General features: G+C 43.0%; 1 protein-coding gene across 1 annotated transcript in view; it reads left to right on the plus strand.

Annotated features, from left to right (window-relative positions):
• Positions 1-17,863, plus strand: part of cdk18 (cyclin dependent kinase 18) — a 39,686-nt gene that overhangs the window by 13,214 nt on the left and 8,609 nt on the right. The window contains exons 2-4 of the mRNA XM_076267944.1: positions 6,644-6,774; positions 15,138-15,271; positions 17,642-17,767. Of these exons, the coding sequence (XP_076124059.1) occupies positions 6,657-6,774; positions 15,138-15,271; positions 17,642-17,767 (378 nt within the window). The 5' untranslated portion in view covers positions 6,644-6,656. The remainder of the gene's footprint in view (positions 1-6,643; positions 6,775-15,137; positions 15,272-17,641; positions 17,768-17,863) is intronic.

Here is a 17,863-nt window from a genome sequence, read left to right on the forward strand (position 1 = left end):
TTTAGTTGGCAGAATGTTGTTTGTGAGGGCAGAGTGTTGCGGCTTCTGCCGCCAGGGCGAAAGGTTGACAACATGGGCAGGAACTCCACTCCTGTGCGCTAATGAGAGGAACCAGAGGCATTCTTCATGCTGCCTCTGGACTAATGATGTTAGATAAGAAGAGAGTCCTCTGTTGTCAGTATGTGTATTATGTGAGTGTGGTTACAGTGTGTGGGTTACAGTGTGTGTGTGTGTGACTTGAGTTTAGCACTGCGTTGCCCCAGCACCGTTACACAAAAACAAGCCTCAAAGCCATACTAGGTCACACAAGGGAAGTGAACTATGTTTAAGGTCACCCATTTCCAGTTGCGGTGGCTATTTAAGGCCCACCATTTATCTGCATGCAGCCTATTTACAAAGCATCCACACCTCACTGTATTTTTGAACCACCGAGTCAATCACTGCTGCTGCTAGTATTGGGAAGTTAACAGACCACAGGTCAGTATTATGCCTACAAGACGAGGTAGTTTCTTTGCCTATGTGCGAGACAGGAAGAAGAGAGATGGGACAGGGAGAGCAGGCAGAGAGTGAGAGAGCGAACAGATGTGTGGGGGTGAGAGGGCTGAACTAGAAATAAAGAGGCAGAAGTTGCCAACCTCCACTCATGCCCCCCCCCCTCTGAAGAGAATTTAATGAGCTGGTACAAAATGTATTTTCCTCGTGTCTCCTTTTTGTTGTTGTTTTGTTCTTGGGCCTTTTGTGGGTGTTCTGCTGTGATAGGGGGAGCGAGATGTGAGAAGTAACATGAAACAACAGACTTCTCTCATGCCAGCTTCTCTTTTTCTCTTGCCTCATTTTCAGAGGCCCGTGGCTTGGTGGGTTTGCGGTTGGGGAGCCCTGGTGGGCCTTTGCTAATCTATGCAGCCACATTTTCAGGGCACGAAGCGCCATTAGGAGGCCAACAGACCAAAGGGGCCACAGGGGCCCACGGGACATGCGCTGTTTTGGAGTCGACTCATTATTTTCTGCTTCTTTCATGTGATTCACACCCTGACTCTAAAACAGGGATGTCAACCTCCCACAGAGCCTGATCTGTTTGTGTGTCTCTCTCCACCCTCTCACGTCTTCATCTGGTTCAGCAGTACTGAAGTCCTTGGCCCTGGGGGTCCGGCAGGTTGTGATCTCCGCAGGAGTTAGGGAGCCCCCGCCACGAAGCACGGCCTGCTGCCCTGCATGCCAGCACAAAAGACCCTCTGTTGCTCTCTCTCTGGCCAAGCCCAGCACGGCTGGACGGACGGCTCGGTCGTCGGCACACGGGGACAAATGGAGCGAACGCTGATCAGGAGCGCCGGGCCAGCAAATGAGCAGTTGTAGCCACGGAGGAGAAAAAGGGAGAGAGAGAGAGAGAAAGAGAGAGAGAGGGAAGATGCAGAAAAGAGGCAATTAAAGTGGAGCTGAGTTGGCTCTTTTGTCTTAGGGCATGTCAAACACAGTGGGGGATGTCACAGTGTGTGCCAGTGCTGGAGGATGACAGATGCACGTCAATGAACCATCCGCTGACGAGCTAGCCGCGCTCGGGATGTGTCATTGTCATGTATGTATTTAAGGACGCGCTGTGCTGTACTGTGATGTGCTAAGCTAAGTGGAGAGTTTGGAGTGTTCAAACGTATTAAGCGTCGTTGAGCCATAAAAAGGAAAGAAGCTGTATAGTTGTGATATACAGTAGATGAGATAAGTGCATGTTTCAGCAGCACACACACTTAAGGATGTGTAGATGCCATAAGTAGGTGCTGATGGGTACCATCACAGTACTGTGGGGTGTTGACGTGACATTGTTTCACTGCTGCACAGCCAGTGGTGGGACTTTCTTCACCCTTCACCAAACAAAGGTCTTCAGATGGCCTTTTGGCTCCATAAGTAAATGTTCATGATGCTGAATGGTGTTCTCGGAATTTTGGTGTGAAAGGAGATATGATGCTAGCCTGGCTCCGCTGTCTACATACTTCCGCTCGATTTATTTTCCCTACAGTACTCGAAGTCAGAGAGTCTAGTATCCAGGTTAATATGATGCAGACCTAAGAATAGATTTTCTTCTGTTTCAATATTCAAACTGAACACTTCAGTTGGAATCTTGCTTAGAATTTAAATGAGTGTGTTAACAATTATGGACAGGATCCCAATTAACTGACTGCTTGTAGAAATGAGATTCTGACCGTACAGTTCATTTCCCCAAGGTAAATATACAGTATACATATGCCCGTGGGGAATGGATGGCATTCTCTTACTTTAATTTCATTTAGGATGATAAACATGCAATGTCCAGATGCTATAAATTATGTAATTGGCTAATTGAGACTATGCTTCACGTGAAAGCCTAGGATTTACTGATTCCTATCTTGTGCACTAGCATTAATGTTGCTCTTATGAGCAGCACTTATGTGACTGCAAATATTGGCATACTAGACTAGTATTTTTCTAATAATAAGGTTTATGCTAATTAAGCTTAGCTGATTGTACATGCCGTAGGCTTACCTCATGCATCAGACAATATTTGAAGTATCTCATAAATTCTACAAAAGATGTTTGTATTGCCTACAGCTGGCTAATGAGCTTGAAGGTTGAATGGGCGCCACAGACTGGCTCACCCATCTATGGGAAATGGTTTGACTTGGCATGTCGCAGAATAGTCTTATCATCTGCTCCACTCAAATCCAATTAGAACAGAAACATTGATAAACAAGCCTTTGAAATATAACAGCAGAACTTGTAAAGGTGTCACTAAATTTAGGTGGTGCACACTGTTCCGAGTCCTGTACTGAAGTCTGGTGAGATGAAAGCAAACATTATTGAAATGAAGGCAAGGTGCCCATGACATCACATTAGATTTAGCAAGCATTGCAGTGAAATGTATTCATTGCATTGCCATTGTGTTTCCTGCACACACCAACATGGAGCTTATTGTACATTGGTTGTGGTGAGGTTCCCCCTTCACCATAAAACACTCTGGGTGCCTTGATAAAGCACTATAGAAATGCAAGTTGTTGTTGTTATATCAGACTGTCAGATATGTCAACGTTTTTGTCTCCTTCCAATCACATAGGGTTTAACATACCTCAAAGATCTTTACCCAGTTGGCAAGCCACTAAGATCTACATCATATCACTAGCAACACTGAATTGCAGTTAACATTGTTGCTGGCACATGCATATCAAAACCATTTAGATCACAAAAGTTATTTTCCCTGCCAGTGCTACAGTAAACTGTTCTCCCTCCCTCCAACCACCCACCACCCCTCCCTATGAGTCAACCCCATCACCATATGCCACTATCATCCCAATGGGTGCGCGGCGAGTCCCTCTTATTAATAGATTTCCTGCCAATATAAATGTCATCGCACTCTCTCAGAGGGAGAGATCACCTACTGTCAGAGCCATCCTTGACTGTACTCACTGACTCACTCAGGCTTTTTTGTCGCCTCCAACACTGGTCCTCTATTTGTCGCTTCTATTTCTGGAAGCACTTATTCTGCCTGTAATTGCTTTCGGGGCAGACAGATGCAAATGCCACGGGGAAGACAGCCAGAGTAGCACGCTGAAATGACGGTGGGCCGGGATGGTTCACGTGAAATGGGTTCATCAGCAAGGTGTCCACCTTTGTGCTTGTGTGCTCTGTAAATGACCATCAAAAGCTCAGTGCGTGAGTCTTTGGTTTCTTTATTTATATTTGTCAGTATTGCTGGTAGTATGGCTGCATGGTCTCTTAGGAGAAGGTACAATATTTATGCATTATGGGCAGACACTTTAAGATTGGAAACTTTAGCACAGTATCTGTATCCAGTGTGTCCGGGGTATATTCCTCCTCTGCCTTATCCTGTATTTCTGTGGTGCCTGCACTTTGTATGTTTCATTCCACATTCCACAAGGTGAAATTCTTCTTCTTCTCAACATGTTGGAGTGTTAGATATAAAAACCGTGGAGTTCACTCTTCGATAGCCACTTACCTCTGTTGTTTACTAGTAAAAACTATTCTGGCATGTGGGAAACAAACAAAGATCCCCACCCTTCTCCAGCACGGTAGCTTGTGCAACAAGCAGGTATTTGAGAATCACGCAGGAAAGGCTCCTGTGCTGTCATGCCGTCGTGCTGGGTTTCGTCTCAGGGGAGTGCTGCTGTATCTGTGGTTTGAGGAGGAGGCGGTGCGTGATGCTTGGCTCCAGGTCAATACTGCTGAAAGGACTATGGGGACAAATTGGATCTGAGGGGGCACGCTCTGCCAAGAGCCTTTGAAATCCAGACAGGTCTTTGCTCATGACAGGGAATAGATTAGCGAAAGCGTGATACACCACTGTGGCTTAAACGGGGCATTCACTGGCCTGCCTGGGCTAAGATATCTGAAGACTGTTATCTGCTCAAGTCAAATTCTTTGGAGCCTGTGGTGCATGTAATAAAGGTACAGAGCGCAACTATTTTAACAAGAAACAGAGTGAAGTTACAGTATTTCCATGTGACTGAAATTGTGACTCATTGAGGAAACCATTGGGCTTTATTAAATTGATCTTTGCTAAATCGTAACAGAATATGTGTAGAAGCCACAGGTTTGACACAGATTGTTAATAATATATATATGTAATAATACTGCTGTAGCAGTAGTCTCATTCCTGATGTTGGAATAATTAGCGAAGCAGACAGCACCTTTTACCGCACAAACATTCAGCAGCAGCTACAGGGGGAGCAAGGGAGGGGAGGGGAGGGGGATTCCTTAGCAACGACCCGATCTGCTCCTCAGCAACACGTTCCCAATGAAGAGAGAGAAGGAGTAGAAAAGAAAAGGACTGACAAAAGGAGATGGTGTGAATCATGTGGAAGTGAAAGCCTCATCAGGGCAGGGGCTGTGAGTGTACATTCAGAGAGGTCTGAGAAACAGGTGTGTGGTGTGTGTGTGTGTGTTGAGGGTGGTGGTATTAGTACTGTGGCCAGGCAAATGGATATCATTTTTGAGCATTAGTGACTTCTCTAACCTTTAGTGACTGTTTCTGATGCAATCATATGTCTTCACTACTTAATTAGTTATGACTGCATTAAGATGATTACTATTTAATTGAGTTCCAAGGCAGTGATGATGACACTCTATGACATAGAAACCCACATTGAAACAGGACTCATGTTGAATTACACTAACTGTAGGCCAAAAAGCTTATTGTTATATTCATAGTTCACAGATTAACCTAGTTCTCGGCTAAACGTGAATATTGTGGTCTCGCTCATTTTTAGAGAATTTCTTCCAAATTAGGCATTGCACATTTTAATAACCAGCTCAGGGCAACATTTTTGGGATTTGGATAATTGGTTTTGGTTTATGATTGTGCCTCTGTTTGTTTGTTTGTAACGAGTTGTGCAAAATGGCTATAGCCTTTCACCTATCCCATAGGACGTCGGCTATCTTTCAGTGCCAGAGATGCCAGTAAAATGTACTGTATGTAAAACTGCAGTGTTGGGATCACCAGTTAAGATGACTCCCAGTTGATCAGTAATACACAGACGCAGGCGAACACATATCAACAAAGGCGCGCACATACACATAAACACACACACAAATACACACACACACACACGCACACACACATACGTACGCACGCATATAAACACCTTTCTTTCCCGTTGCAGACTTGTCTATTGGAAGCAGTTTGTATAAATACACAGACATTCACACAGTCAAAGACATGGGACAAACACACACACATACACAGACATAAACACAGGCACATTCTCTCTCTCTCTCTCTCTCTCTCTCTCTCTCTCTCTCTATACATCCTCACGGTTTCCTCAGGAAAGTAGAGATAAATCAGCTGGACACGAAGAGACAGTGCTGTCCCTCATTTATCAGTCATGCAAGGTTAACAGGTTTAGCATTGTCAGTGTGTAAAACAATTGTTAAACACTGATTGAGTAACCAAGGGAAGAACATGTAAGACTTGATTCTTACAAAGAGTTACAGGAGTAGGGTACGGAGAGAGAACATGGGAAATGTGCTTTATTTTCTTTGTATACAGGTGGCATTACCATGCGGCGGTCATACCACCACTATGCTTAGTTCTAGTTCACCTTCTTTTGTTGGAGACTTATTCATGCATGCCAGCCAGAGTCCATGAATCTAACGGTAAATCCACTGAGAAGTTCAGAACTGTAGGTTACTTAGTAACAAAAGTGACTTCAGGGACAGGGGCATGTTTGAGAACTCTCTGAGCTCTGTCACAACACAGCTCTTTCAGAGTGGATAGATGTCTCCCCTGTCCTCAGAAAAAGTAACACATTTTGCTTGATAATCTTTGTTTGACTTGCTGAAGGTCTCTCATAAACCTCTTGTGCTCAAATTAGTCAAAACAGTAAAAATCCATGAAATGAACAAGTTGTTGTTTGTGCTGTGTAGATAGTGATGTAAGAAAAGAGTGTCGTGTTGCCCTCAAAGTTAATGTTCCTCTCAAGCCTGCTGAGAACATTTGTTTTTGCTTTGTTAGTAAAACATCCACTGTGTGGGAAAACAAAGAAGTGAGCTGGGTGGGTGTTAAAAACAAAAAAGATAACTAAAGATTTCACGCTTGTTCTTCTTTCATTTTGATGGTTAAAAGCTTCTTTTTTTTCCCCTTTGTCTTTCGTCTTCCTCCCAGGATCGCCAGAGACATGAACAAAATGAAAAACTTCAAGCGCCGCTTCTCACTGTCTGTACCCAGAACCGAGACAATCGAGGAGAACGAGTTCACTGAACAGATCAACCAGCTCAACATCCGTCACAGTGAAGGTAAGGCGCCTTGCTGCATTCATTAAAGGCTGCCTAAAAATGCCAGAATGTTGCAGTTCCTTCCCAGATGCATAGATCAATAAGAAACTGGCTTGTTCTGTAAGCTTGAAATAAGAATAAAATGAGAATAAAGAATATGAATTATGTAACAGTAGTCACCATTTGGATTAGACAGGCACCCTAAACACAGAAGTGATCTAAATCGTGTGGTTTGAAAGTATGAGCTTTGAGGTATCAACAAGCACATTTTTAATCACCACTGTGCTTAGTAACCCAAATACATTTTGGAGCATTGAGGACTCCATAAATAAACAGATTTAGGAAATAAACCGTCACTGGATGCAAGCAACCAATCAGCCTCATTGTTCAGCTCTGCTGGGGTAAAACTGGTTAATAAGAGGGAGGGTGCAGTTCAAAGTCCACGGCCTCTCCAAAATCATGCCACCTTCTCCGTCCATAAATCTGCCACCCTCCTGACTGGGGATTAGTCTCAGGAAATGGGCTTTGGCCAATTTGGTTTCGCTCTGTTCTTATAGTGCACAAATTAAAGCCACAGAACTGGGGCCTAAATACCAAAAGTTTTGGTAATAAACTCTGGTCTGTTTTCCTCAAGAGTATCGTATGCGCACTTTCTGTCTGGCATGCTCTCACCAAAACAAGAGAGCCGCTGAGATGAGGCTGAGATGTGGAGCATCTCGAGAGAACCACTGTCCGTCTCTGCCTCAGGATGGGGCAGTGGGGAGCTGGGCAACCATCTGTCTGTGTGTCCGTCCACGTCCACAGATGAGAACGGAACATTTGCTCTGGGAGCTCAGAGGCACCTCAGCTGTCTGTTTCCTTTCGGAGACTGTCTCTGCGTTGAATCTGTTGTGCCCAACCCTTTTTCCACTTCACATAGCCAAGGGGGGCCCCTGATTGGTTTATCCTGCTGGCGCCCAGGCCAGTGTATGCCCAGGAGAGAGACAGACACAGATACAGTATGAAGACAGCTGGACGAAAAATGGGAGGTCAGGGTAGACAGCACGCTGAGGGGGGCAGGAGGAGAAAGGGAAGAGGAATCACTATTATTCCCTTTCAACAAAGAACTACATGATTGGGGGGGGGGGGGGGGCATCTAAAAATGTCCGGTCATGTGACATACTATTTCAGTTCAAGCATCTGGTCTGGTTTAATGGAGAGACTCCCTCTTACAAGTCTAATGGTGGAGCTTATTTTGAGTCTGTCTGGACAGCCAAATGCTAATATTCAGTAATGCAAAGTCTGCTCTTAATCAACACCGATCAAGTGCCGAGTTCGTATGTAAAAATAGCATATGGATTGGTTGCCAAGCACTGATGCACAGAATATGTGCACAGGTTTAGAGTAACGTCTCCAGTTCCAGGAACGCAATATTGTGTTCAAGAATACAGAATCATTAACTTGGAAAGACTCCTTAGTGGCCTCTTTTAAGTATTGAACAGTGACATTTCACTTTTTGCTTGGTCGTGTCAAAGTTATATCATTTTGTGTGTTAGTGTGAAACTGAGAGTGAAATATTATATTTACTGCTACTACCACAAATGCTGGATATATTTTTCTCAGTCATGTGTAACAAAACAAAATACTACTGTAAGCCTGCAGGTCCACATGATAGGCTTATAATATATTGACAGGAAACATTAAACATATGAGTAATTTCCTATTGTGCTGTCCTGCCAAAAGTAAAATGCTACATTGGTAAGCTGTCTAATATGTTGATAATGATGGCTTTCAGTTAATAATTTAAATGATAGGCAAAGCACAAAGTTGTAAGTCTAACTAAAGCTAGTTTTATTAAAATGTTATTTAAAAACTGGTCAAAATCAATTGCCAAATATAACACCATGGGTAAGACCTTAACCACAAACACTGATGAGTCACTGATGACTTTGTTTTTTACCCACCCACCATGTATATAAATCACATGCTCAAAAAAAACATCTTACCAGTATGAGACATAGATACAATTTTGGAGTTAATTAAATGTGTTATAAGCGACGTAACACGGTTTCTAAGCTAAAACATTTTTTGTCACATACAGCTAACAACACTTCACCATCTGCTAGCTGCCTGTGCCCTTAATACACTGTAAAAAAAGCGGTCTCCGTGGACAGCCTAGGCTCCAAAAACGGCCACGAAACAACTTGGGCAAACCTTGCCCATAAAAACATAACAAACTGTTCCAGCAAATCACCGACGAGATGCGCGTTTGGGAGAGTTTCAAGTGCATGGAAGGGAGGGGGAGGGAGTAGTGAGCTAGCTCTCTGTTTTGTTTGAGTGTCAACAAAAGTGACGTAACCCTGCATCGTTTATAGCACCTTTAAAAGCCTCCTACTATACAGTGCAAGCACATATAGGGACTTTTCTAACGCTGAACTAAAACAATTAGTTTGAGTTTGACAGCCTATTTTGCCGACAGTGCATGCACGCTGTGGCCAGAGCCAAGTCAGACGCACAAAGTGGGCTGAGTCTGGCCAAAGTTAATTAATAAAAGATAGCTAGATAGATCAGAATTTAACACTGGTTGCATGTGATTGGTTTATTCAATGTCACTTCACCGGAGAGGTCCCACCCAGCCCCCGCCTTAACGTATAGCTTCCCGCTGCCTATAGCTAGATAGATCAGAATTTAACACTGGTTGCATGTGATTGGTTTATTCAATGTCACTTCACCGGAGAGGTCCCACCCAGCCCCCGCCTTAACGTATAGCTTCCCGCTGCCTATATCGCCGCCAAACTCGGGCCCAGAGAGGAGTTGTGCTTTACTGATAAACTAATGACCACCCTCGTCTAGTAAAATACAAAAATAGATAAACATTTATTACATATTACAGTAAATAATGATAAATACTAGGAGGAGCTGTAGTAGCGTCGCCACCTGATTCTTCACTGGCCTGGGTTTGATATCTGAAACCCACCCTTGTGAGTCAGTGTGGCTTAGGATAAACATGTCTGCTAATTACCTGTCATTACTTTACTTTAGTATTTATTATGTTATTAATTTGGCGATGTCAGTAGGCAAATTGGAATGACAAAGGAAAGACTTAGATGGATTGACTTGATTCAGACAATGACTGATTCAGGTGTGACTGGTTCAGGTGAATCAACTGAGCTATAGGCAATAGGCACGCTACACTTGATGAGTACTAGGTGTATATTTAGCTGTTACAGCCTCCACTTCTAATCACCAGTTTTGAATGTTTAAATATAGGCTACCTCAGAAATCAATTACAGAGCACTTTATTCTTTAGAGCACTCTATATGATCACACCATGTGACAAATTATTTCTCACAAGGCTTGGGGAATCTATTTTTTAAATTCACTTTATTTCACAAGATTAAATGTAATGGAAGATTTATGTTAGGTTATTAAAGGTGAAAATATCACATCAATTTAGAGCCTCTGCAAATGTATGAAATGTAAGTAGATGAAGCCTATGGAAGATCAGAGGAGGTATTTGTTTGATAAGCTTCAACCCACAGGGAGAAATGAAGTGATAAAGTATAGCACCTGCTGGGAAACAGATGGCAGACAAATCAGCACCATTCACCTGCTGAGGCCAGGGATCAGGCTGATTACCAATCGTACTTGTCTGAAGAGATCATATATATACACATAATGCATACACACACAGAGAGACAGAGATAGAGAGAGAGAGAGAAAGAAAGAGCTAACATATTTAGGTATCTAACATATTTATCACCAGTATAATAATTTCAAACTAAAGACTTGCAGACCATGGAGGCATACAGCCCATAATGCAGACCACTACTGTAAAAAAAAACACATCATTGAGTATGCGTATTCAATTTTAAATGGATATTTTTGCTGGACCCAAAATAAAATTCAAACCAGGCACTCTCAAGCTCAAACAGCACACCCAACAATTTTTTAAAACTCTCATCAATAATCTCTTCAATTTCCTCCCAACTGAAATTCCCTCCCAACTGATGCCACATGTCTGTTTGTATGGCCTTGTGAACGAGCAACCATTGCAAGTCGGCCATATACATTTCTCAAATAAGGGGCTTGTAAAACACCTGCAAGAAGCTATAAATCCTGTCCTAGACACTTCTGGCCACCTCCACACACCCTGACACCTCTCAGTCTGATAACCGACTTTAATACAACATGTAAGACGCCTATTTGTTGAGGGCTTTGCCTTCCACTTCACAATGGAGACCATGACGCACTAGCACATTTGTCCTCATCCTGCTGAGACCAGCACCAAAGGACTATGATATCACATCTCCCATCCCATCTGTGACTATATCTCTCCAAGGCAGGATCCACGTATTCAAATAAGACTTACAGAACAAAGGCTCCCCAATGATCCATTCCCCCACATGCAACATGGTCCTCTTAACCTTAAAAGAGAGACAGACAGAAAGACAGACAGATAGACAGATATTCATTTTGACTTGTTTTGTTGTGCACTGATGAAGGCTCTGAACCTCTGATAAAGAGACAACTCTTTCAACTTTTAGAATTGTGGTCTTTTGACTTAAAGTTGAATCTCATGTGTCACCCATGACAATTATTCACAACGTATTTGTGTTTTTTCACAACGTATTTGAGTCTTTCAGCACAATATGTTGTAATTCTCTCCCCCTCTCAAGCAGCTCCAATGGTTTAATCCTGATGGCCATAGCCATCAGGGTGCATTCAACAAGTGCAGTCATCAATATTACATCTCACACAGCTCAGTGGCTTTTATAGCACCCTGCATGTTTCGACAGTGTGTGTGTGAGGTGCAATTACTTTGCACACACACACTTTTAGAGCCTGAGCTTCTCTCTCTAGGGACACATAACATCGACCTCATGTGGTCAATTTATTGGATTGTCCTTTTCTGCTCTAGCTGGTTGTGAGACAGTCGAAGCTACATTAGTGTCTGTGTGTGTGTGTGTGTGTGTGTGTGTGTGTGTCTGTATTGGTGTCTGTGTGTATACTTGGAGGTCAGCGAATAGTGACTACAGCCATAGCATCTCAGAAAAAGGATATATGTAAGACACCACACTTTTTTTCCATCTGTTAATCCATGATATTTTTTTGTTAAAACTAGTGGTAGAGCGATCACATGAGCCAGAGACTGAGAGAGAAAAATAGACATAAAACAAGGGATGAAGGAAAAGAAAAGAAGAGAAGATGGAGGCGGGATATTCGCCTGCACTGACCCCAATTACTGTGTGTTAGATGAAAGTACCATACGCTTGCCGCTGTGATATTTAAATGATGACGGGGATTTTTCTTCTTTGTATGTGTAAATGAAGGAGAGGGAGGCCTCACAGCAACGCACCCCTCTCTCTGTCTGTCCATTCATCCGTCCAGTATCCAGACCTGGTCCGTGCCCCTCTGAAACATCATATAAGCTGGCAAAGAGGATAATTTCCTTTTCTGACAGCCTTATACGGTTGCCAAGCTAACGAAAAGTAGAATAAGGTTTTACCTTAATAAGCCTCTCTCTCTTTCTCTCTCTCTCCCTCCCCCTCTTTTTTCTTTTATGGAGTGTGGCCTAAGATTACCTCTGGATGGGGTTCTGTAGAGAAGGCAAGATTGTCTGCATGGTTTCAAGTTTGAATATTGCACAATCACGCCAACCTGTGGGTGTGTGGGTGTATGAGTGGATGAATAAAATAAGGAGTGTTTGTAATTGTGTGTGTGTGTGTGTGTGTGAGGGAGAGAGAAAGAGGGGACATAAGAGAAGCAGAGGTGTGTGTGTGTGTGTGTGTGCGCATTTAGCTTCTAACCAAGCTGTGGCCATTCTTCTTTTCCTTCATTTTGACACCGCTTTTGTTCATCGTTGTGGTCCCCATAGTAACCAATAATTAAACCGCAAAGTTGAAGCCTGAGCACATGAAACATTATAACAAAAGACCAGGCTAAATCAGTCTAACATGTTAAAAATTCTGTAGTCTAGTTAACATATAAAGAGATACCTATGCCATGATGGATAGAGACTTAAGCAATACATCTGTAACATTCCTTCTGTAGTTCTTATCCTTGAAAACATGGTTAAATCTGTAGCTTGAGAATTTCAGTAGCCATTCATTTCTCATAAACTGAGTTGATTGGTTCATTATTTTTTTTAATGCGTTACTAAATTGTGCATGGACCCAGAATTAGCCTAATTAAGCATGAAGTGAGGTAGCAAGGAAGCTTTTGATCAGAGTACTGGGTTCCTCCTTGCTTTGAAAGATGCCTCCGACATAAAGGCGAGGGGGTGATCTTTTGTCCACGTGGAGGTTGGAGGGGAAAAAAGAGCACATGAAAGGAGAGGAGAGAAATGAAAGTGCACAACATGGAAAGTACGTGACAAACGCCTGTGCCTTCCTTTGTCTGAGAAAATGAAGAGTGGTTTATCCACATTACACAAACTCAGAGAGCATAATCTAGTCACAAATATTGTAATGTCTCTCCTCATTCTTTCATCTTCCATTCATGTGAGGCTTTTATATTTCATCACTATTGCTACTAGTGTTGTGTTCTGAAAAGTGTCTTCTGTCAAACAGTTGCATGTCTATGCGACTAGCCTCTTTTAAGCATTCCACATTCTTACATAATGCGTATGAATCTCGGATGTCGTTTGTGAAACAGTGGTGTTTTTATTTTAATGAGACAGCACTTAGCTCAGATCCTTTAGACAGCAGACGGAGCTCCAGAGACAACACATAAACAGACACCAGCATCAGCACCTGCACATGACATGAATAGGCTCTATTGGGCTTTGATCAGGGACTGAAGGATGGAGTATGAAGGCCTGGTTGGGAGTGACAGAGTGGGCCATTGGGGGGTTGAAAGAACTCCCACTATCCAGATGCTAAACTCAGTGGAACACGTTTCATGAGGGCTTCAGACCCAGAGAAAGGTGCTCCTCTCTGCCGTGTAGCTTGTTGATTCTCAGTGAAGACAGTGCATAGCCTACGTGATGACAAAAGCTTGGGAAAGACTGGATCCCCATCACCGTCTTGGTTTTCTGTACATTTGTACAGGTACCGTCTACCTAAGTCTAACCAAGACATCCCAATTCATGGTAACATTTTCAAACAGTGGCTCATCCTGCTACACTATGGATGCATGGCTAGAGACAAAAGACAGAGGGGATGAGAGACAGACAGGAGTTTAATAAAAACCGACGTGTCGGGTCTCAACGTGACACAGACACCCCCGCCGATGCCAGCTGCGGAACATATAATGAGCTTGATCTTAATTACACCTCTCTGCTGCAGGGATGTGTGTGTGTGTGTGTGTGTGTGTGTGAGTGTGTGTGTGTGTGTGTGGAGGTGGTCTGTGTCTCTTGAGGCCTTCATTCGACACACCGTCTAAATCTGAAGTGACAGATTGGAAAAGCCGTTTTGATACATCTCACCTCTTAGCAAAACAGGGAGGCGAAAGAAAACTTTTTGGGAGTGATGAGGGCGGGGGGGATGCAGCATTTGACAGCATTGTCATCCTTCTGCCATGGGCAAGAGCCTAAGGGAGGGCAATGTCCACCATGGAGTAATGAAGATGTAATTGGATTTGTTATTGACAGTCACATTGACATTGCACCTACTAATTCAGAAAAAGGGCAGTGGATTGACACACATCCAGACGGGTGACAGCTAAAGTGCAACGCTATAATTGCGCGGTAATTGATATGAGTGTGTTAATTGCTTCCTGGGCCGGTTTAACGAAGGCAACTGTCCATGGACACATGGCTGGGTTGCCCCCTCTGCCAGGGTGTCACTGGATCAATCATCTCACAGATGCGGTTTTATTCTCTAATTATACAGACACATGTCAGCGCTAATGAAACTTTCCCCTAATGAAGCAGGGCAGAAGGAAGATCACCTGACAGAGCCACTCTATAGGAATGGTAACATGGGAGGTTTAGATGAAAAGCTCTTTTCAAAGAGTCAAAGTTTGCAGACTGTAGACCTTAATGTTTTTTTCAAAGAAATGATATAATATGACGACTAGAGATCTATTTTGTGATAAGGTAATGTTATCCACAGCCAGAGGAGGGTTGAAAAAAGAAATGGAGATTTCAGCATGATATGCATTGAAGTGTCAGCTGAATGGATGTGACTTTGCATCAGCTTGTGCCGAGTTAAGATATTGCACCGAGATTAGTTCTTTTCTTTGCACAACATTCCAATTTGATTCTGAAAGCATTTTATTGCTGTGGTGTGCACGGTATTGCCATATCCAGTGTGAAATGTACCTGATGATTGTTCGCTCCCGAAACATATTGTCCTATTTCTTAAGCATCGAAGAAACCAGATGTTGTTTAGGATAGTTTACATTTCCTTATGCTATTGTTCATGGCTGAGCGTGAATCCTGCTGTTTGTTTCTCTTCCAGACCTGGTACCCAACAGCCTGGGTCTGCCATCGCTGCATCCAGAGCCGAGTCCCTTGGCTGCGGAGGATGGGGACCAGTCTCCCACCCACTTGCACTACCGCAGCAAACACCAGCTCCGACGCTTCTCTATGGAGGTCAGTCGCAAACCTCAAAGTCTGAACGAAAATGTGGTCTTACGAGGCCACCGGCCAATGTTACTCAACAACAGCGCATGACAATTCACTGATAAGATTGTGGAGAGAACCTGTGTTGTTGTTTTTTTTTATTGTGCTCTGCCTTCACTAGGCATTGAACTGGTTAGTTCAATGAACTTTTACAGAACTGAAAACAGAACTTTTAAACATGTCTAACATGCAACTTACTCCCTCTCACCTTAAAGGAAAATTCCGGTATTTAGCACTTTGAGTCCTTTTTCTGGTTTGTTTGGGATGAACTAGAGTGGTGGACACTGAAATTTTGACGATTGGTTCTGTCTCGACTTTTCTGACTTGTTTTGAATCGCCTTTGACTACTTCAGAGTGGCTGCCTACAGGCATGCACAAACATGTCCTTAAAACAACCCTTAATGTTCGTTTTCAAAACTGTGCAACTCACCGAGTGGTTAGTGGTGTCCGTTGATGTTCCAAAACAAGTAGCGTAGCGAAATACAGTTTCTGCCGTGTTTTATTTGGCATTCTGTAAAATCCCATTGATTTCTGTTGGAAGACTCATTGCACGTTGATATTACTGCGCCAATGGAAAGGGAAACGGGGGCTGTTTACATTTGGTTGTAGTCTTTCCGCGAGACCTTCTTTTACTGTCTATGCTTCCGGCTCAAATATTGAGCGGAAGTTTATGCGGTTGTGAGGTGTCTGAAAAAATAGTTCCACAATAACAAATAAGACGGCTGGAAATCATACATTGCGACAATATATTTGATTTTAATAATCAACAAACACCACTAACCCTTGCACAGTTTTGAAAATGAACGTTAAGGGTTGTTTTAAGGACATGTTTGTGCATGCCTGTAGGCAGCCACTCTGAAGCAGTAAAGGCGATTCAAAACGAGTCAGAAAAGTCAAGACAGGACCAATCGTCAAAATTTCGGTGTCCACCACTCTAGTTCATCCAAAACAAACCAGAAAAGGGACTCAAAGTGCTAAATACCGGAATTTTCCTTTAAAATGACATTCCTCCATAGCTCTAGTCAAATATACAGTATGTTGTAATATATTGTCATATGTATGTTTACTATAATTGTATAGTGTTTAATGTGTGTGCGAGTGTGTGTTGTACACACACACACATTGTAACACACACACATGGCAATTACTGTAGAATCTAAATCCAATATCTTCATTTCATCGTCAAAGTCTTTGCTCGAGGCAAAGGGGTGTCTCTTTGAAAGGGCATTCATTCACATGAATTCAGTAGCATCCGCTGAGACCCAGCTGTTGCATGGTGACTTTGCTGGGTCATAACTTCAATTAATCAGCACTCTGCCCACACAGTGTGAATCATCTTTATCATTTTCATTCACCTCTCTGCCTCCTGACTATTACCACCTGTTCAGTTGAGTCTGCTGTGAGCCTGGTGTGAAGGACAAAAAAAAAAAAAACAATGATTTATTTTCAGTTACACACCCTCTCTGTTCCTTAGCCTCCCAGTGTAGTTGGGCAAAGAGAGGAAAGATTTTTTAGGTCAACGGCACCTGAAGTGTTTTTATTTTTAGTGTCGGGGTGGCAGGCACTTCACTCAAGGACTCTCCCTTCCCCTAGAGTGCACCTGAGCTGGACAGACATCTGGGTTACCTTCCGCTCATTTGAGTCGATAGATGTCGATTCATTTCCCACAAAATGGGAACTTTTGATTTGCCACAATTTAGGACCCTTCAGGTCCATCTTCTCCCCATAGGCTGACCACTGATGTGTTAAAACTGGACCAGATAAAAACAAAAAGAAGATGTAGCAACTTTAACCAGATTTGACCTATTTGAGTGGAGTGGAGTGCAGTGGAAGGGAAGTGGTCTGAATCTAGATCTATACTGGCATATAACACAAAATGATAACATAACCTTTTTGCTCCATGGGTAAACGATCAATGCCTCTGCATGGTGGAGTTGTTTAGATTAGTCAATATGAACATTTTCAGCTAGTTGCTTCTATGCAAAGATTGACGAAAATAACTTTCAAACCCTGTAGTGGGTTTCCCCTAATTACGTGGTTATGGTTATGGGATTTGGCGATACATACAGTCTTATTTCTGTTTAAGACAACGGAAGTTTGCTGAAAAACTGAGCTGAGGATATGTTGGTGCGAAAGATTGTTTGTTAGGATCTCCTCTCATTCATATCCTGATTCTATCTGAACCTGATTATCCTTCCCGGGACATGGGTTGGTTATTGTTATCATTCCCTGCTCACATTTAGACCTATTGTCTGGGTTCATGAAACTAACATGACAGCGTACCTGTACCACTAGTACAATTTAAGATGTGTTGAAATCCTATGCTTCTCTGTGATGCAGGACGTGAGCAAGCGCATGTCTCTGCCCATGGATATCCGCCTGCCCCCTGAGTTTCTGAAGAAACTGCAAGCAGAGAGCCCGGAGCCCTGCAAACCTCTCAGCAGAATGTCCAGACGGGCCTCGCTGGTCAGTACCTATTTTTTTTAGCTGGGCAGGGCTAGTTGTGAGAAAAGTCTAAGATGACTCATGCAAAACATCTAGAAAGCTTTTACAAGTCTGTCT

Source organism: Alosa pseudoharengus, unplaced genomic scaffold, assembly GCF_046254945.1.
Source record: "Alosa pseudoharengus isolate Yale_2024_CS ecotype anadromous, Long Island Sound unplaced genomic scaffold, YU_APseudo_1.1 YU_APseudo_1.1_scf_5, whole genome shotgun sequence".
NCBI classification, from domain to species: Eukaryota; Metazoa; Chordata; class Actinopteri; order Clupeiformes; family Clupeidae; genus Alosa; species Alosa pseudoharengus.